This window comes from Corapipo altera, unplaced genomic scaffold (genome assembly GCF_003945725.1).
Source record: "Corapipo altera isolate COAL_440 unplaced genomic scaffold, ASM394572v1 44, whole genome shotgun sequence".
Taxonomy (NCBI): domain Eukaryota; kingdom Metazoa; phylum Chordata; class Aves; order Passeriformes; family Pipridae; genus Corapipo; species Corapipo altera.
The window spans coordinates 12,994,162-13,019,027 of NW_020884880.1; the positions used below are offsets into that span (position 1 = coordinate 12,994,162).

The 24,866-nt window shown below is 42.0% G+C and overlaps 1 protein-coding gene across 1 annotated transcript in view; it reads right to left on the reverse strand.

Annotated features, from left to right (window-relative positions):
- Positions 1-13,147, reverse strand: part of JAZF1 (JAZF zinc finger 1) — a 189,936-nt gene extending 176,789 nt beyond the window's left edge. Inside the window, exon 1 of the mRNA XM_027639277.1 lies at positions 12,848-13,147. Within this exon, the coding sequence (XP_027495078.1) occupies positions 12,848-12,962 (115 nt within the window). The 5' untranslated portion in view covers positions 12,963-13,147. The remainder of the gene's footprint in view (positions 1-12,847) is intronic.
- Between the last annotated feature and the right edge of the window lie 11,719 nt (positions 13,148-24,866).

Consider the following 24,866-nt stretch of genomic DNA (forward strand, 5'->3'; position numbering starts at 1 on the left):
AGTGTGAAACCTTCTGATAATGGTCTTCACGCTTACATTCTACTCTTCATAAAATGTCAGGGGAAAAAAACCACAAACCAAATCCAAACCAATAATCTTGCTTTCTTGAGCGCTTGTTATCAACCCTGCCTACTGGATTCTAAAAATTGCCATCATGCAAGATGTTCAGTTGCTTAACTACAGAGGTTCAAAAGTAGAAATGGGCATCAATGGGCTCACAGTGAGAAAATGAGCAACAAGTCAGGAATGGAGGTCCACAAAAACAGACTGCCTCCCAGATAAGCTATTATTAAGTCTGTTCTACCAAGTCACCTGCCCATGACAACAAGGTAGAAAGCAACCAAAGGTTACCCAGAAGGAAAGGTTTTTATTATCTTGAAAAGAGATCTGTTCTACTGTGGAACCACTAGAAAGAGAAAGGGGAAAAAATAAAAATAAATAAAGCAAAAAATCAGTTCTGCCACAACAGCAACAAACCAATGTTTGTTTAGGACGGATGGCCACTAGCCCAGCATTTAATGAATCCAAGGAATCCAAACAGGATGGCTTTAGAACTGACTTTAAGAGAAAGCCTACTGCATTCTTGGAAGAACAAGAAGAAGATATGTCATATATGAGAAGGAGATTGCTTACTTCTTCTCCAGGAGTGCTTCAGCACACATAGTAACAATTGAGTGCTTTGAACTCAGCCCTTTGGATTGAGTATTCAATTCTCAGTATCCTCACCAGCAATGCTAAGTAGAAAAATTCAAATCTCAGATATGTAAAATTCTGCTTCAAAATGAAAATATGGAGGGGACTTATCCACATCCTGATCATTAATGATACTCTTAAGGAGCACAATCTACATAAAATGAGTTAAAAATTAGCACCATGACAGGTCACCTGCAGAGGAGGGAAATTCAAAAGAGGTACTGAGGCAACTTGAAAAGGTAGCTACAATAACCAAGAGAAATGATCTGTTATAAGGAGGTGTTTAGTAGCATGAACAAGAGAGGTTTTCAGGATAAATTAGATAAGGACTTTGCGGGCAGTGAACTAAGCATACTTATGACATCCATTAAGAGCTCTGAATCTCATCAAGTACATGCCTCAAGCAGACTGCCTGAATGAACCCAAGCATCCAACCCTTAAGTGAGTCAGGAGAGAGTGGCCTGTATACTTGCTCTAGAATTAGAGATGTGTCTGACTAGCAAGTAAAAACACTGTTTCTATTCTGTCCGGCTTATGAGACTCAAAAATCCCAACCAAGACCTCATTAAGAAAGCAGACTTCTTTTTCACACTCCTTTTCTTCCTTGCTTCAATTTCACATTTCTTGTTTCAATTTCACCTTTCTTCATCTTTACTCCTTGCTACACTCTGCTTCTTTGTTTTGTCAGAAAGGCACCTTCTCTACTGATACGGTTAACGCACTAACACAGAGGCCTGAACGACACAAGTACAGTATATCCTACTATTATGTCTGTGTTCAGTGTCCTGTTCCTAAGCCACACCTGCTCTACAGAGCACCAAAAATAAACTAGAACAACCAGCATTGACAAGAAAAGAAGGCTTCCAGACTTTACAGGATGAAGCGGTTCAGTGGTTCCAGGACAGAAAAGCAGCAACAGCAGCCGTGATAGAAAGGCTCCAATCAACCACTCATCTGTGGAGCAACAGGAGAAGAGAACAGAATGAACAGTCAGAAGGGTCAGCAGCAGGTGAGCACACACACCGGATGGAGATTTCTAATTTATTTTTTTAAGCAGCAACAGAACAGAAGGCAATTTCTGATTTCCCTAAAAAGCCTAAACCAGGTACCCACCAACTCTATACAGAATGCACGTGTAACATCTTTCTTACTGTGCAAAGGATAAACCACTTTGAGGCAACAAGAACCACAGTCTGTGGTCTGCATGCACGTGCAGCAGAATGCTTTGCTGAGCATAACTTCTTATCAAAAGCTAAACACTACTGGAACAGAGTTTCCTCTATGGACAGTAACACATAGTTATAGAATTTATAATCCCTTTCCTTCAACCACCAGTCAGGGCTTGGTAGATTAAAAAAAAAAAGGTGGCAGGTGATGAGAGGGGTTGAATTTTCCTCATTTAGTAAGCAAAGCTAGGACAGAAGAAAGATGTAAAGGTCCAACTTTATTCCACAGGTCAACACAGACAAGAAAAAAAATTTAATTTCACCTCCTGGTTTGTATGATGTTTTTTCAGTCATGAAAGGATTACTAATCCCATACAAGTGTCTTCCCAAACTACATATACTGGAAGGTTTGGGTTTTTATTTCATACCTCTGCAGTTTACTATCTAGGGTCAATTTGCCAAAACTGAACTAGTATGCGGGCTGTTCCTAACCTCCTCTCTTCAGTTCTCACTTCTTATCCTAACAACCTGCAGCTCTGCAGGCTTCTGAAAGAAACATTTACTTTGTCTTCAATTACAATTAATATTTTAAAATTACACAAGCAGAAAAATTAGCATGAATTATTGTTGTTCCTAACTATTGATATAACAAGTAGAATGGCATACCTTAACTGCAAAAAAAATTTTAAATTATTACATCACACAAGTTAACAAGACTTTACAGAAAACCATGCACTCAATTTCATGCCATGGTTTTAGCCACACAACACCACCAGAGATTATAAGCAATGTTTATGCACACCTGCTACTACAGAACAAGCATTCCTTCGTTTCCAGAATGCTTGGTGGTAGTAAGCAATCCTGTGGCTGGAACACTGTGCCATTAGCAACAACAGAAAGGTTCATTAACTGTACACCCACCAGATTTCTGAGGTCAGTGGCATAACACAGAATTAGGGTGACAGTGCTACAGGAACTACACTTTCTATTTAAAAAAAGGAAAAAAGGAAAAATTAAGACTGCCATTGAGAAAAAAAATGCAGGTATCAATTAACCCAGTGTATCTCCAGAACATTAATTAAGCTTATAAATCAATATTCATTTTCATTATATTTGTTTCAATATTTGAAATGCATTTGAGGCCATACATACAGCTCAGGTATAGGAGGAACAGATATAAAATTTCTTGCCCATCTCTTTCAGATGACTTCTAACTCAGAGATATGAAAATTGCTGCAGAAGTAAAATTCACCAGGTAAAATCTACTCAAAGGATTTTTTTTTTTATTTCATTAAAATCCAACTACTTAATATTAAAATACAAGAATGCAACCAAAAATATCCACAGAAGGTAACAGCAACAAATACCTTTTCCCCATCCTGTGCATCCAATTATTGTTGCATACCTGAAGAAGCTCTTCGTATTTACCCTGGCTCTGGAAGCAGGTTGAGCAAGCCACTAAAACTTGCTGGCATATAACCACGTTCCAGTGTCCAACACAGACTATCTCACCGCTCAGTCTGGTCTAAAGAGAGCCCTGGGTAACTGCCCCAAGGTAACTGTCAGCAAAGACTGGGTATTTGCTTTGTTCTGATGGCAGGCTCCTCACAATCACACAAGAAAATCTGCCAGCAAGAAAGGGGTTATTCTGGATAGATGAAACAAGAAAAATACCTATGGTACAGGCAGCTAACTCTCTGGGTAGCTCTCGCAGGACAGAGACCAAAATCTGGAACCCCTGCCAAATACGGCTGCTGAAGATAAAGCATGAGGACTGATACGGCTACAGTGTCAGCATTCCCATCTATATCAGAGTATTTAATCCATTTATGAGATTTTCTGAGGTAGAAGGAAAATACAGTTACTACCAATGGAAGGACTGTGTGGAAAGAGTCCTACAGCACAGCCAGAAAGTCTCTCTAAAGTATACAAAGTGCTTACAATAAGCCTGGGAAAATGAAGACTCCCTAGCATAGTCTCTATATGAGTGGTTAACTTATTTTATGCATCGGATTTTGGGGCTATCTCAAACCATGACAGCATCTTACTTGAGATCTTAACAACTCTCACATCACCCAGTTAACACAGTACAACCATCAAAAAGGTGGCAGACACTCAACAGCAAGCCATAGAAGCTGCAATACTCTTCCAATAGATTGTTACAAAACCACGTAAACTTCCAGGGTTTCCCTAAAATTTTGTCACCAGATTTACTTGTATCAATGTCAGTTTTTTGATTTGAAGACAAAGCAAGTAAGGGCAGACCTCAGTAAATTGGTATGCAGCTTTCACCTGCCAGCAGGTAAGCATCTGAAGTCTTCATGAAGCCTTTAAATTAATTTTCAGGTCACATCCATAGCACTAATACACACACACACTGATGAAGATACACAGCAGAATTACATCAAAATAAATTACTGAAGTAATTAAATAGTGTTGTTTTCTTCACTGAATGTCCATAAGGGGCTGAGTTCACATTCATGTATCCATGGCAGTCTCATATAGCAGTGAAACTGGATCTCTTGCATCTTAAATGCCTGTGTCTGGGTTATGGCTTCTATTGGGATAATTCTGAGAAAGTAAGATAGTGGCTACATTACACACGTCTGAAGAAAAAAGTGATACTTTACATCCATTTCTCCTTTCCACAGCATACTTGGGTATTTAGCAGTTCAGATTTTATTCACAGAATATTTACTATTGGTCAAAATATGTTGGGAAAAAATTTTAATTTCCATAAGAAACAGAAACATTTGCAGCTTACTCAAGTTTGACAAAGTAGTCAGGGCAGGTGTTTCAGAAGTGTCCAAATATTTTCTAAAACTAAAAAAAACATTTTGTTGGAGCAGTTTCAGCAATGCCAATATTTCAAAATTAAACTACTCAGCTTTTCATAAAAAACTCTTAAGAAATGAGATGGCCTTTATTAGCACACAGTGAAATCTTCCTCAAAATCAGAAGAAATGTTTCAAAATTCATCCACAATTAAATTCTAATCTCTTTGGCCATAGGGAACCGAGTGCCTCGGCTTCAAAATTCCATTCAATTCTTTCCCTTAAAATGATACGTTTCCTCTTAAATGTCTACTACATCCTTTGTAACAAAGTCAATTCAGTCTTTAGTGAATTATAGTATCTGAAGTGAGATTCCAGAGTAGTAATGTACCCATCCTGTGCACTCATCGGAGACACAAAGAGCACTATGGTGTCATCAGTATCTCAGGTGAAGAAATCCTTTTATCTTTTTTATCAGGGCACAAAATAAAGAAGGAGTCTCGTAAGAATTCAGGGAATGCAAATATTAGTAGCAAAGAAAAACCATGAAACCACAAACTGGAATATTTCTTCTATTCTACAGCTCTAAATATTGGTCCAGCACCTCATAACTAAAGTATAATAAACTGTATGTACTTCCTCAAAGCATTTCCAAGTCTCAAGATAGATTTAGACACCAAAAACCAGGAATTGGTTGTTTAATTTTTATTGTGAAGTTATTCACTGAGACGGTCCTTTAAAAGCAAGGACTCTTTTTTGTTAGACAGTTGATTATCAAATCAATTCTCTAATTGATGCCACTTCAAATTAACATGAAAAATCTTTGTCTCTGCCCTTCTCAAAGTGTACAGAGTAGCTATCTTCTTAGATGGTTATTACCCAAATTCTGAATTACTAGTGCTTACTAGAGATAAATAAAATTAATTCACAGTGAAAAACAGCTTTTTCGAGAAAAAGAATTAAAAATAAAGAAAAAATAGCACTTTAAGGAGCAATGAAGTGTATACTGGAAGCAGCAGGCCTCTAGTGCTTGTTTTGTATTAAAGTATTCTGCAGCTTGACACAAAATATTTCTGATAACTTGCTTGTATTTGCATTATATTCTATAAGAGGAAGGAATGTTAGGTAAGATTTTCTCACATTGAACAGATGTTTCTTCATCTTCTAGTATCACCTCTTTCTCAAATTATTTTTTACTATACAATTATTATTTTTTATTATACAATATTATATTCCCCAAGTAATTATGAAGTGAAAAAAGATAATTTGACTGGCAGCCACCAGATTGTTTTATGATTCTCATACGGACTACAGGTTGTCTATGAAAACATGCTCTAAAGGCCTGAAGAGGAGACATGATAACCACTATAAATTTGACCCTAAAGGTAAGTATGTGCTATGCAAGTGAAGTGTAATGCTACTGCTACAAGTTATCTAATGTTTCTTCAGGTTTTCATTTTCTGACTCTTGTGTAGATCTGCTGGCACACAAGAAGAGCAATACCTGCCATAGGTAGGGATATAGCCCTGCAACAAGCCTCATCCAAAGCCAATCCAGTGGGCAGAAAAAAAAGGAAAGATCCCTATTGGTTTTATGTGAGAACTTCAATCTTAAAAAAGAAAAATCAGTTTGCAGCATGTTCACAGATGTTTGTTTTCAGCCCTTTCTTTGTAGAAAACATAGCACTCAAGATTTACACAATTAAAACACTATGTCTTAGCCTCCATGTACTTGGTAACCTCAAAACAAGAACAAATTTCATGTCACAGGAGTATCAAAAATTATGTTTTAGTCAAAGTTTAATAGCAATTCCATTTTTCTCCATACAATTAATATATTCTAGAATTTGTTGCAAGTGTTGCCTTTACACTTTATCACAATTTAAATTCAAACCCAAAGAGCAAAAGAAACCAGACTTGTAAGTACAAAATAATCAAAGACCCTGCTCTGCTCAAGATTATATGTGGGGAGGAAAAAGTTCTGATTAGAACTTTTAGTCAAAAAAGACTCTATTTGATAGAAAAGCCTTCCTGAAATAGAAGGGCCTTCCTCCCCACACCAACTTACAAAGCGAATAACCAACATCCTTGGAAAATAGATCCTTCCACCTCACTGTGAAATGCATTTTCAATAAGTAACAAAAATTACAGCTGTAGAAGTACTGGGCCGAGGATGAACTTCGGGTAGATGTATCCATAAATGCAGAAAGTTGTTTCTCAAGAACAATAATTAGCACTCTTGCTGAGGTAAATACGCATAATTTTTCACTTATTTTGCAAGGACACACATTCATGCACATTACTGGCAACTGTGCACAGGTCTGTCCTCTGATTTCCAGATGCTGATCAGAGCATTCCATGTACCTAGTTGCCACATAACTCCCGGTGTAAAAAGCCTCAGGCTAAGATCTACCACCTTTCAAAACAGCCAATCTCTGCTCCAAATGTTACATTATATATTGAGCAAATGCTAAGAGAGAGTTACATGATGGTAACCACTCAAATGACGTTCACACTCTTCTGAAGAGCTCAGCTTTAGCAAACAAAATCTGTTATACAGATTTAAGTTTTCCAGGCCTTCCATAACTGCTGGTGTGTAGCCTCTCATCCTCATTTTTAGCAACATACAACGGTTGCATCTTCTTATGCTTGTTTTATACAACATGCTGTGGGCTCCCATATAGAAGCTGTCATCTCTGTCATACTGCACTTTATCCAAGATACTGGTGGAAGTCTAGGTAACACAGGAGAGGGGAGCAAAGCACATGTTTTAGAAATAGCAAATGCCATTTTTGCATGTGCTCACAGCCTACTCGTAATTTAACACCTTTTACTATCCAAGTGAAGACACTGCACAACTGTTATTAGCATTTCTGACAAAATATTGAAAGGGACAACTTTAAGCAATCTGCATGTATTCAGTCAATGGATTATTCAACTACTCGAGCTCTTTGCCGTGGAATCTGGCCCCATGACTGCATAATATTAAATAAGAACTGAAGTCACTAAAGGCAGCAGATGTCAAAGCTACTACCAGACATGGAATTTCATAGCCTCTTTCCCCCTCCATATGACCTGAACTTTCCAGACGGGTAGTATTTTATATGCAAGATTTTAGTCTGTCTTCTGCAATTTTTCTTTTATGGAGGAAGTTTTATTTTTCCTGCTAATCCTACCACTTAGGAAAGTAGCTGCCTCTGCTCTCACAGCAAGTACTGTTATGTTGCAGGAACCATTCTAGTACTTGGGAATCACTTGAATTCGATGAAAAGCATCATAACTCCTAGTTCTGATGGCAATACTACACAAATACCCCTCTGAAAGCTATCCAACGCCGGAACTTCTTATAAAGCTATGATGAAATGTTCAGCAACAGTCGATCATCTTAGTCTGTGCAATTGCTGTATAAGCAGAAGGTCTTTTTTCTTCCCTTCCAATTGTTCTAGCATTTTCAGTGCAGTACAACTAACAAACTCTACTTCCACTGAAGTAAGAGTGTCCTCAAATTTATCTTTTGTATCTCTTCATATTCACTCTTCCACCTCTTCTAGCCCACCACCACATGTTTGGACGCTCATTTCATTCACATCCATTTCCTCAATGCTTGATGAGTCTCAGGAAAAGCAAGACTGCTCACATGAGCCACAGAGCTACAGAGGTGTGTATGGCACGTCAGTACTTACGATGAACTAAGTGAACACATAGTGGTTCATACAAGCAACAACCTCACCTGACTTAAAAATATTTTACTATAAATACAAAGCAAAAATTAAAATAAATAAATGGATGTTGTCAAAAGTTGATGAAGAAATTCAGTAGAAATATTGGCTCTTCAACATCAGAGTAAACCTTGTATTAGCAACTAAGGAGCTACCTGACCCGCCACTCTAAAGGGTGCGGTTCAACTACAGACAGACTGAGGGAGAAACAAATTGGGGGGAGGGGGGAGAAAGATTTGCTCCATTCCCCCCCTCTCAAAAAAAAAACCCAAACAAACAACCCACACCGAAGTGTGTGACTCTCTGGACTTCCTGGACTTCTATGACAAGCTGAAAGTGCCCCAGAAGACTTAAATGTATTTTCAGAAACACTCTGTGGAACTAGAGGTGTTGGTCTTAACATTATAGCTGAAGACACTACAGGACAGCAGAAATACAACAAAATTTGCCATGTTGCCACAACTAATTAAGTATTCGGCAGTTTGGAATTGGTGGGTTTGGGGGTTTTTTTGCTCTTCTCTTGGCAGTACTCTAGGGAATTGACTGGATTTGGTCTATTCCATTCAACAGTGTTGAATTTGCAAATTACAGTAAATTTGGCCTTTTGCTCCCAGACTAGAGATATCAAAAAAGTCAATGAAACTACCTGCAAGGGATCAGAGCAGACAAAACCAAGAGGCAGGCAGATGGCCAAGCAAGGCAGACCAAAAGCCCCCCTTCTCAGCACACTTGCAGAGAAGGTAACACCATTTCAGGTTACTTGGACAACGTGCTGGTAGAAAAAGTTGACGGAGAAGCATTTACATATCAGCAATTTTAAATCAATGTCCACTTCCAGCTGTGAGCCACAGAAAATGTGAATACACCACTTGGTAGTATTGCTACAGACAACAGAACATAGTCTCATTGCAGAGGATACCAGTAGGGCCTGCCATACGAAAGACCCCAGAGCAGTGCTCCTGAACTAGTCCAGTTCTTCACAAGTCTTTAACCTATAAATGAAAAACCCAGAAAGCAGCTGATATGCTGATGGGCACGTAGCACCACCTCAGAGTTGATATATTTCATCCAGAAGCCACAACTCTCCCAGGATATATGCATTAATACTTTTTCAAGTAACTGGTAATTTATCAGTTGGGCATAAGATGTAGATGAAAAAACTCCACATCACTGTCAACTTAATTATTTCATTACCATGTGATCATTCATTAGTATGACCTAAGAAAGCAACTGCAGAATCACTCAGAAACCAATCATATTCTGTCTCCAGAATGTCACAGCAGTGTTTCACAGAATGGATGAGGTTGGAAGAAACCACAGTGGGTCATCTGGTCCAACTTCCCTGCTCAAGCAGGGTCATCCTAGAGCACATGGTACAGGATTGCATCCAGATGGTTCCTGAACACCTCCAGTGGTGGAGATTCCACAACCCCTCTGGGCAATCTGCACAGTCACCTGCACAGTAAAGAAGTTCTTCCTCATATTCAGGTGGAACTTCTTGTGCATAAGTTTCTGCCCATTGCCTCTTGTCCTATTTCCTTATACTAAGCTGAGCTTTATTTGAAAGGTTGATCCGAAAAAAAGATCCCTTGAAAAGGGTTCACTCTGACTTTTTCAGAAACACAGTACAGCTCTGAAAAACAACCACACTCCTACCAGTGCTCCACTACTGATGTGAACGATTAACCCATCCCATGAAACGTGGCAAAGCAGCAGCACTGCAGCAGCCAGACCAGCTAGAGCTCCTGCCATACACGCCTCCCCACACACAGCTGTTTGCAGCATCAAGTTTGTTATCTGCACTGTAACACCATCTGCCCAGCAATCATCCACTTCAGTTTAAACTAATAATGGAATATAACTCAATCAAGTTTTCTTCATTCCTGCAGCACACACAGAATGCCCAAAGCAATCTATTTTTATATGGCATGTTACTCTTTGCTCTATATGCCAAAAAATACAGTCAATTTTTAAAGCAACAAATTTCAGTGCACATTTCTAGGCCTGTATGACAATAAAAACCGGATGCTGTTTGCATCATCTCACTGAGAAAGTAATTCCAACATAAGCTCCTATTCAGACATTTACTTCTTCATTTCCCAGTTGCCTTCAGAAAGGTTAGTCACCTTTTGGCTGAGAACTTAGCTGGTGAGTTTTCATAGATTATCATCCTTCAGGCTGTGCCAGGAGTTCCTCGCACAGACCAAACGATAGACTTGAGCCATCATGTACGAACTGGGATTCACACTGGGTGTCACAGTTTCAACTCCCTACTGATTTTTGTCAGTGTTTGATACAGGTAACATAACATCGTTCCATCTTGTATTCACAAGCAGGTCAAGTTCAACCGGTTGTCACGTGGAAGTGAAACATTAGAAATCAAGCAAAGGAACCTTATGTCTTTCCTCGCCAGTTTGTACTCAAATCAGCTGCATATGTGTAAAAACGTATGTGCAAAGTCTCAGTTGTGTGTCCTGCAAGTCTTGGCAAATGACACACTCTATTAAATGTGCATGTGTGCAATCCGTAATACTTTAACTCTGAGAAAAAGGAAAAAGTAATGAATACTGGCTATAGAATTAAATATGAAATTATAAAAAATTTACAGTATTTCAGCATAAAGCTCTCTTCTCTGTGGAGAAGTCTCAGATCGCTGATCGGGGATCAAGCAGCAATGCACAGACCACATGGGCAGGACTGTATCTTTTCTAACACCCTGTGGGCTGTGGCACCTAAGGGCTGATAATCCCCTCGAGGGACGCACAAGATGACTTATGAACTTTCATTTTGGCAAACTGTTTCCCCTAAGCTTTTCTGGTATAATGTGATGCATGGCATAGGAAAAGCTAAGAATCTGAGATTAAAAAAAAACCAACAACATTACAATGGTATGCCTGCACCACGTCAAGTCATAAATTACAGAGTTTTACGGTATGTGGTTTTGCTACCTCATATAAGCCATCGTGATAATTACGAGAACCACACCTTTCATCTCACTGACCTATAATGCTACATTAATGTAACGTTACACTCACAATTTCAGCTTGAGTGATTTTTTTCAGGTTTTCAGGCAGGCTTATTAAAACCTAATAAACTGAAGTGCACGCTAGCTTCATCGTTTTGTAGCAGCAATTTGTTTCCTCATACTTCTAATGAAACACGTGAGTCTCTGGCCCCTGGGTACTTAAAACTTCTGTATTTTTCCCCCTGGTTTTAAAACTTTGTCTGCTTCAAAGAAGTAGTTCGGGTTTTTTTGACAGTTTAAGCGTTGTATTTTACTAGCAAAAAAAGAAAGTCGGGAAGATCCAGAGAGGAAGCAAGCAGACCAGCAGCCAAGGCAGCACACCTGCCGAGGCCGGGGAGGGAAGGTGCGGAGCGGCGGCAGCGCCGTGTCCGGCTGGGGACGAGATGCTGTGCCGGCAGACCCTGCGCTCCAGCACGCCTGAGGCCCGGCCGGGTGCAGGCAGGCCGGTCCCGCCGGAGGTGGGAGAGGGAAAGTTGGCGCCCGCGGCCGGCCGGGACCCGCACCGCCCCCTCCTCCCCCGGGCACCGCCCGCGCTGCCGAGGGGCGGCCCCGCCGGCCCTGCGCACGCTCCCGCCCGCCGCCCATGAGGCGCCCGCGCCGGGAAGGCACTGACGAGTCATCGCCCCGCCGCGTCCCCGCCCCCGCGGCCCTGGCGGGACGGGAGGCCGAAGGGAGCGGGGGGCGGCGGGGGCAGCCCGCAGGTGATGCTCCGGCGCGGCGCTGCCCGGCCCGCCCTCCGCGGCCTGGACTCTGCGGCTCAGGGCAGCGGGTCCCGCCCGGCGCAGCCACCTTCGCCTCCCGCCCGCCCGGCGCCGGGGGCTGCGCCGGCCCCGCCGCCGGGCGCTCCCTCCACGCCCACCGCGCCGCCGGCCCCGCGCTCCCGCACGCCGGTGCCTTCGCCGGGAGGCGCCTCCCGCGCTGCGGCGGCCGGAGCGCGACCCGTGCTCCCCGCCACACCTAGCAACAGCGCTGACAGGACGCAGTGGCGGCGGCGGGAGGAGGAGGAGGAGGAGGAAGCGGAATGGCTGCCGCGGCGGCGGCTCCCTCCCTCCCCGGAGCCCTGACAGCCAGCGCCGGGGCGGAAGCAGCAGGCGGCGTGCTGTGCCCGTCCTCCTCCCTCCTCCTCCACCGCCGCCTCCTCCTCCGGGCTCCTGCGCTCCCTCCTGCCAATGCAAACTAACTCCCCCTCGCCAGGGCCGGCGGGCTGCACGCCTCCCCCGCACCCACCCATGCCGCCGCGCCGCACGCCGCCGCCTCCCCAAGGAGCGCTCCACGTCGTCTGCAAGACCCGCTCCTGCCACTCCTCACCCACCGCCCGCCGACCTCCCTCCCCCGGCGGCCGCCGCCGCCGCGCCCCGGCTGCCGCTGCACCTTGTGCCCCCCGCCCCGCACCGCCCCGCCGCCGCACACGCGGCCCCCGCGCCCCCCGCCTGCCCTGCCCTGCCCCGGCCGCGGCCCCGCGGGCACTCACCGATGTGGTTGTCCTCGATGTGCTCGATGAGCTCTGCCAGGGTTGGGAAGTGGAGCCCGCAGCCCCCGAACCTGCAGGCGTTGGAGAAGAAGGAGGCGGCGGCGATGCCTGTCATGGTGTTACATCGAGATCCCCCTGCGGTGCCTGCTCTGCCAGGGCCGGCGGCGGCAGGGCGGGGAGAGGCGGGGGCAAGGGGGGAACGGGACGGAGAGAGAGAGATGGGGAGCGAGAGAGAGAGGGAGGGTGGGGGTGGGGAGGAGGAGGTGGCGGCGGCAGCAGCAGCAGCAGCAGCGTCGGGAGCGGCGGAGGGGAGGGACGGGCTGGGTGGGGGGAGATGAGGCAGCCGCAGCTGGGAGGAGGGACCAGCGCGGCTCTGTAACAGCTGTGCTGCCCCGGCGGCGGCCGCCGCCGGCGGGAGGAGCAGGGCACCCGCGCCGCCCTCCGCCGCCGGGGGACACCCGCGCCGCCGTGTCCGGCACCGCGCGGGGCCGGGGGGGAGCAGAGATAACTTTCCCCTTCAGCCTCTCGCAGGCGGCGGCTGGGCCGGGGGCTGCTCCTGCGAGGGGAGGGGAGGGGAGATGCTCCGGGGTAGGTGCTGCGGCCGGGAAGGTGGCGCCCGCCCCAAGGGGCTCTCCCGGCCGCCGGGAGTTGGCTCCTAACGCCGTCGTCACCTCCACCGTCCCGGAGGGAAACAACTAGCCCTCGCCGAGGTCGCCAAACTGAGGGGCGGTCGCTCCTTCTCCGAGGTGGGCCGAGGCCGCCAGACCCAACCTTCACCTGCCCGGCGACGAGCCGGAGGCCCCGGGCACCTGCTCGGGGTACTGGGGTCTCCCCGCCGCCTGGTGGGCTGCGGCCCCCCTTCCTCCTGAGCTGCCCGTCACGGATCCCTGGGCCGGATCGCCCTCGCCTTCGCCGCCCGATGAGGCGGGTCAGGGATGTGAGGCTGCGGCCCTGGGGGGGGGGGAAAGTTAAGCAAGAGTTGCATACACCTCGCTCCTACATCCTATTTTGACTTTTTGTCTCCAGAAAGCTATTCAGCAGAGAGGCTGACTGATTAATTGATTTTAATGAAGGTCTCCCTAGGCTCAAATTCACAGACAGCTTTATTTAAAATTAAAGGGAAAAAAAATTGCTCATCAGGAAGGCTCTCTCTTTTTCTCCCCCAATTCTGTTTTATAATAATCTTTTTTTCTATATTTATAAAATTCTACACTATTATTAATATTTTTGAGCAAAAGTATGGCAAAAAAAGTCCACCTCAGTATCTGCATGAGACTCTGAATTGGTTAGATAGAAGTGGTTCCACTGATCCCACTGATGGATAGGAGTCCCAGGCTGTTCTCATCCGTGGGAAATCAACTGTGTACACAAGAACAAGCCTAGCTCTTGCCTGTCTTGTTACCTGTATTGCAGGTGGGGATGTTCCTAGTGTTGCTGAGGGAGCCACAGAACAACAAATCCTAAAAATGTAGTAGAATGGTTAGTGAAGAGAAAGATGAGTATTTGCCCATTTGCTTAAAGCATGAAAAGTCTTGAAGCTAGTTCCTGGTGTCCTGTATATGAGAGAACCTGTTGTTTATGTCGAGAAAACAAGCTTTATCTTGCAGTTTATTTTAGTCATTTTCTTACATCTTCACTTAAATATTTTTCTGATGTTTTGCCCTTGTCCAATTGTATTTTTCCACTCCTTCTGGTTTACATCAAAGCAAGCACAAAACCTACTTTCCAGAAAAATACCATGCGAAGAAGACTTCTCTTACTTCAACACCCAGAGCTGGAGTTGGTCAATGGAGTTTGCATTGCCATGAGATGCTGAAACACAGAACTATAACAATATTGTAGATTTTACACTTCAAAAAAGAATGGTAATATGGACGCATAATAGTCCACAATATGTTTTCAAGGTTCACTGTGACCTCCAGTTTAGAGGATTGGGGAACTGCTGCTGTTAGGCATTTTGCGAAAATGTCTAATTCTTTTGAATAATATAGAGGTACATCTGTCATTTGGTTTACCTGTTTCAAGCATAGCTGCTTTGCAGGTTACTATTCCTCTAATTTCTCCGTGGCGTTTCTGATGTTATCAAAGGAGCTTGCTCACTGTGAGTTGACTCAGCAAAGGAGGAGTTGTTCCTACTTAAGACCGTAATTCTGGAAACTCATGCCGCACAAGCTGCTGTTGTGAATAGTACCACAAAATCAGGTATGTGCAAGTACCCATGTTATCAAGACATAAAGCAACAAATAGTAAGTGTGGAAGAGGAGTAAAATGGTAAGATAGGCATCTTCCCTAATAAATTGTAATTTTAAGACTAATTTGTGGAGTCAAACATGTAGGCCTTCTTAAACCTATAGAGGTTTTAGTAGGCATGAATTTTCAACATTGTTAACAAAATAGGGATTGTAGATTTTACTTTTTTGTTTGTTTATGAGTAGGAATCGTCATAATTCAAATAGAAAAGTTCTAAGGCAGGAAATCAAGCTTAATCAGAATGAATAATAAAGATAAGAATTTCATGTGGCTAATTTATGAAGGTCAATAGATTTGTCAAGATCTTTGTCAAGATCTTTGTCAAGATGTCTGTTATGAAACAAAACTGTGATGGACATTGGGTTGTTATCAATAACTTTTAATAGCTGTTAACAAAGAGCACTGCTCACCTACAAAGAAATGAAAGTAGGTTTGTAGCTGACAAGTAATAAACATTCATCGTTAACCACCTGCTAGTAATAGACAATGTAATGATTGCTTTTTGATGTGTGAACTTGTCCAGTTAGCTGCAGGTCTCTTTTCATTAATTGTTTGCTAAATTCTCAGAATTTTTGAGAGCCTTTGAGCTAGGGAGAGCACTTAACTCTTGCAGCAGTCAAGAAGAGCTGAAAAGCCAGGAGTTATTGGTATTACATAGAGAAAGGATTCAGGTCAGTATCTTTTGATACAGTTACACCTCCTACTCTGTAGGGCCTGTTTTTGTACGTATTCAGCTTTGATGGCTTTAGTTAGGATAGTTTTAACACTTCTACTTTTTTTCCTATGATTTAAACACTTGGAACACTCTCACTGTTCTTCCATAGAGTCAGGAGGGTTTTCTTCCCAGCATAGTTAAGAGATTTCTGCCCCTGGTTTTGGTGTCCAGGCTCATGACAGATGGGCAGGTCCAGTAAAGAATGCCCCAAAATTAACTCTTCTCATGCCTGATGCACTGTTGTTGTCGTGTTACTCTCTGTGTTACAGACAAAATACATTCATTATGTTCTGATAATAACACATACATGTTTACTGGTGTTTGTAGAAAGATCACACACTCTTCCTCATGTACTTGTTCTTTTCTCTAGCATCTGGGAAATGGAGTAATTTTATCAAACTTCTTATCATTATTTTAACCAATCCAATATATTTTGAAGTTCTTGATTATGAATTATCACAATGTGAATGATTATGATGTGACAAGTGTTGTTCCTTGGGGGTCGGTGTTGGGACCAGCACTGTTGAACGTCTTTGTTGGCAACATGGACAGTGGGATTGGGGCACCTTCAGCAAGTTTGTCAATGACACGCTGGGGAAAAGGGACACCATCCAGAGGGACCCTGACAGGCTTGAGAGGTGGCCCTGTGCAAACCCCATGAAGCTCAACAAGGCTAAGTGCAAAGTTCTTCATGTGGGTCAGTGAAATCCCAAGCACAGGCCGGGGAGAGACTGGACTGTGAACAGCCCTGCAGAGGAGGACTTGAGCATGTTGATGGATGAGAAACCTGACATGATTTGGCAACATGTGCTTGTGGCCCAGAAGGCCACCTGTATCTTGCACTGCATCCTGGGTGGCCAGCAGGTCAAGGGAGGTGATTCTGCCCCTCTACTCTGCTCTTCTGAGACCTCACCAGAATACTGTGTCCGCCTCTGGAGTCCCCAACATAAGAAGGATGTTGACCTGTTGGAGCAAGTGCAGAAAAGGTCCACAAAGTTGATCAGAGGACTGGAACTCCTTTCCTATAAAGATGGGCTAAGAGAGTGGGGCTGTTCAACCTGGACAAGAGAAGGCTCTGGGAACACCCTATAGCACCTTCCAGTGGTTGAAGTGGGGCATATAAAAAGGCTGGAGAGGGAATTTTGGCCAGGGCATGTAGTGATAGGAGAAGGGGTGATGGCTTTAAACTGAAGAGGGTAGGTTTAGATTACACATTGGAAGAAATTCTTTACTGTAAGGGTGGTGAGACACTGTCACGGGTCTCACAGAAAAACTGTGGATACCCCATCCCTGGAAGTGTTGAAGGCCAGGTTGGATGGGGCTTTGAGCAACCTGGTCTCAGGGAAGGTTTCCCTGCCTGTGACAGGAGGGTTGGAATTAGGTGATCTTTAAGGTCCCTTCCAACCCAAACCATTCTATTATTCTATGAGCATTTTGTTATTCAAGCTTTACTAGGACAGAGAACTAGAGAATCCATGTGACAAACTACCAAAGTGCTCAGAAGTTGCCCTGTCATTTTGTTCTGTGGGAGAAATAAATGGAAATTAGGCCCAAATGATTTCTCAAGCCACAGCTAATTGCTGAGTAGATCTATTTCAGAGGTGATAATTACTGTAAAGGATACTTCATATAAATAGAACTGAGAAAAGGCTCAAATGGCTGGTGGGCCCTGTTTCATTTGTTTTTGAAGAAGTTACTTTGAAGGCCCCTACTACTCTTAGCTCAACAATCATTTCGTCTTAGGCAGACTGTCAGGCACAACTGAGGGCAGGACTGTAGGTGAGAAGGATGTGCTGCTGACGGCTGGTTACCTGTGCAAATTTCTAATTCATCCGAGTACCTGCTTAAAAATGCATATGTTAGGACTGCATCTTTTCTTCACTAACTTAATGTATTTCTGCCTCATTTTAAGTCCATTTCGATAAAGTCAGAAACATGTTTAGAGTAATTTTAATTCAGTTCTTCTTTAAACTCGATGTTTTATGGTCTAGGATCCCTTATATTCTTGGATAGTCTGGTTCTTAGACCCTTTTCAATGCCTTTGGATTGCTGGTCTTCCTAATAACTAATTTTTACTAATAACTCAGTAGTTAGACTGTGGTAATTAACTGCTATAACTGCAGGGCCTTATCTGTGGATAGGTTGCTACCAGCCACTCATACTGTTCTGGATTCCCAAAAGCCAGTTTTTCTGTCTGGAAGGCTAGAGGTCTGAATCTGAAAAATTTGGTAGTTGCTACCCTTGGTAGCTTTGAGGGTGATAAGACTTTTATTGAAGACAACACCCCTCTGTCAAATACTGAGGAAAAGCCAATGCTTTCTTCAGTCTTATTTAAAACCCGGTTTAAGTACTTGTTTTCAGCTGTGTTTATAATAGTGGAGCATTACTGGGAAGACTGTTATGACTCTTGCACAAGGGCAACATAAATCTGTGAAACTTGTAAAAATGATAGTCTTTTAAAATTACGTGTTCTGGTTTTTACACTAATGAAGTCATACTTGAAAATATCTACTTAAAAATAAATCAAGGGTAATCAGATATTACAAAGCAATGTTTGGCCTCATGTTCCCCTAAAAATGTTACTGATTCATTCTTCAATAACAATTTTAATAATTTAATTTCTACTTGCCTCTGCATACTGGCCATATCAGAAATGTCCCACAATTTGGGAAGATTTTATAACAGAGACATATCACTGCTGCAGAGTAATTGTACAAGTAAAACATATTTATGCAATTTGTGTCACGAGAATCCTATTTTTAATTTATACTACTGAATTAGTTTTCTCTTGGCAGTGCATTGTATAGCTTCAGGGTGCAATGGAAAACCAAAATGTTAAGCTGGGAAAATACTGTATTCCCCACTAGTTCCAGATGCCCCAAAACAATAGAGAGAAATTCTATTTAGCTGAACTTTCTGAAAGACTTCAAATTTTCAGAGGACAGAGCTTCAGACAAACAGGAGTTCAAAGCTACCTCTGTATTTCCAGTTACCTATAGCCCAGAAAAAAGAAAATTTTCTTGTTTTGTTTTGATGACTTTAGGAAAATTGGAGCTAACGTGATGTAGCATAAACCATTATTACGGTGTTAGTCTGCCTCAGAATTATAAAATGCAAACTATTTCAGTGGTCTCTTGTAAGAACCCACAATTACATAGGTATTGAATAACCTACTCAATTCTTACTATGGATTATAGTGGAAGACCTTGCTAAAACCTTTTATGTCGTTTCACTCAGACAATCGGGGATAATTATCATGTACATTTTAAAATAACTGGCTGGAAAAGTAACATAATTTTGTAAGTTTGTCTCAATGAAAGGCAAACTTGTTCTTTAATGAAGGTTAATGGTATAGAGTGAAATTTTCATTTTAACAGGTTTTACAGCACCTCAAAAATACAGAAATCTGTAATTCTGAAATTTTTGCCTCTTCCACTTTTATTTCCTAAATTGAGTTCCCAGCTTGTAACCAGATTTCATGGCATCTGCTGACATAACAATTTCTGAAGTCAATTAAAACGGCAAATTCATTCCAAAGTATATTGAAATTATAGTATCATTTTCACAAAAAGGTCCTAAATTAGAATGAACACTTCCTAGTGTTCTTTGTTTGGAGTAGAAGTGCCATGACAAAATACAGATGTCAAACTGTCTTATCCTCTCACCCTGAAGATCATTTGGGATTCCGTAGTTGCAGGGTGACTTAAAGCGAATATAAGGCAACTCTAACTAACATCAGTGATCAGGAGTGCATAGACATGGGACCCAAATCCCACGTGGTTTCGTGTCGTCTCATGTCTTCCTTCCTATTCACCTATTCCTCTGCCCTAAATCAAAATTTACTTAGGAAAATCTGGGTCCTTCATTTCTGGATGTCCCAGTCATAGGGAGCTGTGTATCTTAAAGCCTGCAAATTCAGAACAGACTCTCTTCTGTTTAGCCTGAGAATTCCCCATTTAAAAAGTTCTTCACTGAGCCAAGAATACCGGTGACAGGGAGAATTCTGCATTGAGGCATAGATGCCAGCAAAAATCCACTTGCTAAATCATATGTAGGGTCGGAGAATTCCCCAGGGAATGTTCCCTGTTCTTACAAGAAGTGCTTTTTTTCTCATTCTTACGTTAGGTGAGGGAAAAGAAGGCTTTGACATAAAGTTAACTTGCAACTCTGGGGATGCATTGCAGTCTCAAGGAAAAGAAAATCAGGTAACTTTAACAGGAGGCTTAGCAATCATTAACTGTGGAGCATCATATAATTGGAAAGGAGATTCAGACTTCAGAATAATCCTCATTTGCAAATGAAAGAAACCTCCACCCTAGTAAACTTCTCAAATGATCTTCTTTAGGGAATAAACCATCAGAAGCTGAGATGCAAGAATATTGCAAATCAGTTGCTATCACTACTGAGGGTGGAATGTCTTATAAACATATGCTTATTGTGACAGCTTAAATCAGAGAGACAAATAATGTGCCTGTCATCATCACATGGATCATGAGGAGTGAATATGGCCACTGCAGTTCTGAAAAAAAAGCCAGGAGGACATCAGCTACTGAAAATTTAGGTAGTTCTCTAGTAAGAGCTGAGGACCTATGAGTATTCTCTGCCCTTCGCTGAGCAGATTGCTACATGTAGTTTACATGGAATCACCTGTTCAAATCCACAAATACGTTCTACCATTGGAAGTAGCTATTCAATAGGAATAAAAGAAGCAAAATCTCTGGAATATTAAAATGGAATATTAAAATTGTGCTGTGCAAAAAATCTGAAATGAAGAAACTTGCTGGTAATTAGAAAAAATAAAAAGGAAATGGGAGAAAATATGTGAACAGTCCTCTGAAAAAAACATGGGAAAGATGGTCAAGGATGAGGGTCTAACACTTTCACAAAGACAGTATTTACTGTCGGCTGTCCTATGCAAGGGATGCAATTCCATATCATATAAAATATGAATGCTCACTGAAGAAGAGTGCCAAGCAGACCCAAAGCCTCCATTGTTTCCTGCAGAAGAATGCATAATTGGGAAGGCTTCAAGGACTCTTCTGATACCTTTCAATGTATATTACATCATAAATCTTACATTAAAAAAAAAATCGAAACAAAAAAAAATCAACCTGTTTTTACATTTATCCTTTTTCCCTCATCTGGATAACAGTGTTGGAATCTGTGAGATACATAATTACTTGAAACACACACTCATTTTGTGTGTACTCTGACTTGCATACGCACACTGACTTCAGTGTGATTGTAGGTATTTAGCGCTTTGGAGAATTTTGTCTGTAAACAGCTGCAGAAGCTCCTGCTTTACATAAACAAAAAACTAGTCATCACAGTGCAGCAAGTCACGGGTCTCTTTCTAAATAAACAAACAAAAGCGCCTGTGCATAATGCAGTATTTGGAAACAAACTTGGACATTACTGACTCTTCAGAACATTTTCTGATTTAGATATTTCATATGAAACAAAAGAAGCTAACATGCTTCTACGTTAGATGCCAGGAACATCTTGTGAGGAAAGATGTGAAATAAAAGAGGATAGATTTGAGGTATTTTGATAAGGTATTATAAAGCACTGGTAGAATGTTGAAGTGTCTTACTTCTTATTTCCAGCTTTTATATCTGCATCCTGCAAATTCACCGTATTTCAACCTAAACAAATTACTGACTGTCCAGAACCAACTTTTTCAAACTACACTCTATAAAAGTAAAGGAACATATTCCATAGAGATAGAGGTACTTAATCTTGCAGAAGAAGGAAGAAAATAAACAAAACTATATCCTAAACCCTACTCATTTTTGGGTTCTTAATGGAAATGTATCTTTGTAATAGTGTCCATGTATCTACAGATAACAATCCTGATGTTTTCAGTTATTTTCCCACTTCTGTGTTTATACTGTAACTAGACCATGGCCAGCCCTCCCAAAAGTATCAAAGGACATAGTGAAACGAATCCTTATCCCTGCTTTTCTCCTGTCTGTGAACAAAACAGAACAGATTATTTCTAACAGCTCACTCCTTTGTGCTCTTGTTTGGAGTTCAGATTACTTATGCTTAATTCATTGTCTCTATGAATCCATCTTCCACTATATAATTTTTTCACCCAAAATTGTACCAGAAAGAAAAGTTTTGGGGAGTTTAATAAGCAGAAAACTTGCTTAGCTTTTTTCTGAAAGAAGATGATTTTTTCTGTTCTACATCTATTTTTAATACTTCGTTTTATATAGTTTTGGGGTATACAGATGTGTGACTAAAGAGTAGAACTAGAGGCTTCTTATGTGTTTAACAGATGTGCCTTCTTGTGATGACAGTAAAAATATATTCAAGCACTGGCAGATTCACACTTTGTCTTCAGCTGGTTTGAGTAGCACATTTCCAGCTTAGCCATAGCTTGAGAAGTTGCATTTTCACCTTGTGTTGTCTTGGAAGTACACAGAAATATAATCTCTTAAATTGTAAACCTGAAATGATTCTTTGATATACAAACATAGAAAAAATATGATTTAATTTAGAACTCTTAGTAGGTAACAATAGTTTCTTTCCATCTCCTCATTGGATTAGTAGTCAAATGTTCCTGGTTAGTCTTTGTTTTGGTAATTCCTTTGTCCTTTGAGCTTCATCACAATAATTTTTATATGCATAAACGAAAAGTTAGATTTTTCAACTTGGTGTATTAGGTAGATTAGAAGGTCTCTTTCTGCTGAAGTAAACTCTTACAGAGCCATAAAAGTTGTTGGAGCTTTCATTTGGGTTAGAATTTCAGAGAAAAGACTATATCAGACTATGCATTGTGGAACTCTGGCCATACCCTACCTTCCACACCACAGGTGTTCCACTATGATTTAGGCCCTGATCATAGAAGGACGATGAACTCCTTTCCTTTGTCCCTTAACTAATCCCAACTGAAGTCAGAGGGGTTCCACACCTATGTGCATTTACATGAAGTTCACAGCTAGTTTGCAGTGCCAGCATTTTCTGAGTACAGTTCCGCTGTCAGATCTGCAGTGTCAAACTTAACAAGATTGGCAGTGGAGAATTTATGATTCACTTTGTTTTGGTTTTGTTCTGATTTTCTTTTGTTTCTGCTGTCTGGGAAAGCAGGAGCCAAATCCTTTTTCCTCCCTCCTCTGGGATGTTGGTTTGTTTGATAAACATATTCAAAGGACTATTAGTACTCAGGCAATACCCTCTATTCTTCAGTGTGTGTCTTGTGCACCTTTGATGCTAAACAACAACAATGATGATGGCTTGACTTGACTCTTGAGAGCCTGATTTCCTTGGTGAAGAGCCCTGAGAAGGGTCTACATGCTATATTTCCCCACCTCCCAGCAACATACCTGGGAGAGAAAAGAATGATCTCTGGAGGACCTCAGGAGGCTAGTGTAGGTGATAGTGTTTTTCTAGCTGCTGTAAATGAGTTGTCTTAATAGGCCAGGACAAGTCAAACCCAGAAAGTAGCACAGGTCTACAAGAAATGAAGACAGTTTGGTTAAGTGGAAGAAATTGGCTGTTATTTTATTCACCATTGTTAAACTTCCAGGGTGGAGGATTTGACGTGGTACTGAGTTTCAAGGACCTTGGTGAATCTACAAACTATTTATCCCTGAAAATGACTGCTATTATTGATTTAAGCATGTTTCCAGACCCCTCTTTGTTTTGAAAGGTAGACTTGTGCTTGTGCAGGCTATTTTCAGGTGAGAGGTCTATTTCATAGAAAGTTCCAGGCTAAATCTATTTCTGGAGTTATCAGGCCAGACTAATCATGCTTAACTTTATGCTCTCACCACGGTATCTACATAGTCATAGTCAGCAGATTTAACTTCTCTGGACAGGTTAAGTAAGTCCAGACCATCATTGCTCATCCAAATTGTTTGAATATCCTTCACTGCAAGGAAGCTACCTCTTACTCTGTGGGTGATGCTGCTCAGTTCGGTCACAACTGTTCACTTTTTGGGGAGGAGTAGACTTGCAAAGAGGTCACATCCTCATTGCCAGCATTATTCACTGGAATATTAGAAGTTTGGAAAAATTCCCTCTTATGTTTGAATCTTGTCTCCTTTTTACTTCTGGCAGTGTTTGGGAAGTGTTGGGTCCCACAGTGACGGTAGTTGTCAGTACTTCTTTAAGGACCATAAACTGTCAGCTTGATTTGAAGAAACACGCAATTTTCTTATTGCTTAGTGATAATCTATTGTTAATTAATACTCAATACTCTTCTTATTACCAGTGTTTTTTCATTTCAGTTTTGAGTCCGTATGGGAAAAGTTGACATATTGTCTTTTGGCCACAAAAGTTGACATATTGTCTTTTGCTGCCTGACTCATCCAGTTTTGTTTGTTGAGTGGTGGACAGAACACTCTAGCATCTCCTCCTGGAGGTGGATTAAGATCTCTGCTAATGGTATTAAGCCTTTCACTGCCTTTGATCACAAAATGATTTTGTCTCATTTGCTACTAAAAATGGAGGAAGTACCCTCTGGATGATAGCATTCTCACCTACCTGAGCACTTCCAATGGCTAAAGATTGTCACTTCATTGAGTTCCATACAGTACCTGCTTGTTTTACCTCATTTAATACATATAAGTGGTCATTTGAGAGTTCATTAGCAGTGTCATTTTTATCCCTTTTCCACACTCGGTGACCAAGCTGGCTCTATTAGTAGCAGGAGAAAGTGGTTGTGATGGATAAGGACCAGCAGTTGTGACTTAGTCAAGGCAAGGGCAAGCTGGTACAACAACTGGAAGAGATAATGGTGGTTTCTGTCTTACTGATTTCAGGAGATCTTGGACACCTGTTAGACACCTAGCTGCTCATTCTTTCCTCTCTTGTCAGCAGGGATAGAAGTTGCCTGTTCAAGGATGGCAAGGCTGTACTTTTCTTTGGGTGATCAATCTCATTCCATCATAAGACATGAGCCCACATGACAGAGAATGCAGTACAAAGGGGAGAAGACAACTAGTACAGAGAAGATTGTGAAGGTGCCATAAATCAGGACAGTGCAATTCTACAATCTGTTATACAAGCTGGTCATTTTATGTAGACTACTCTGCTGGAAAGCTT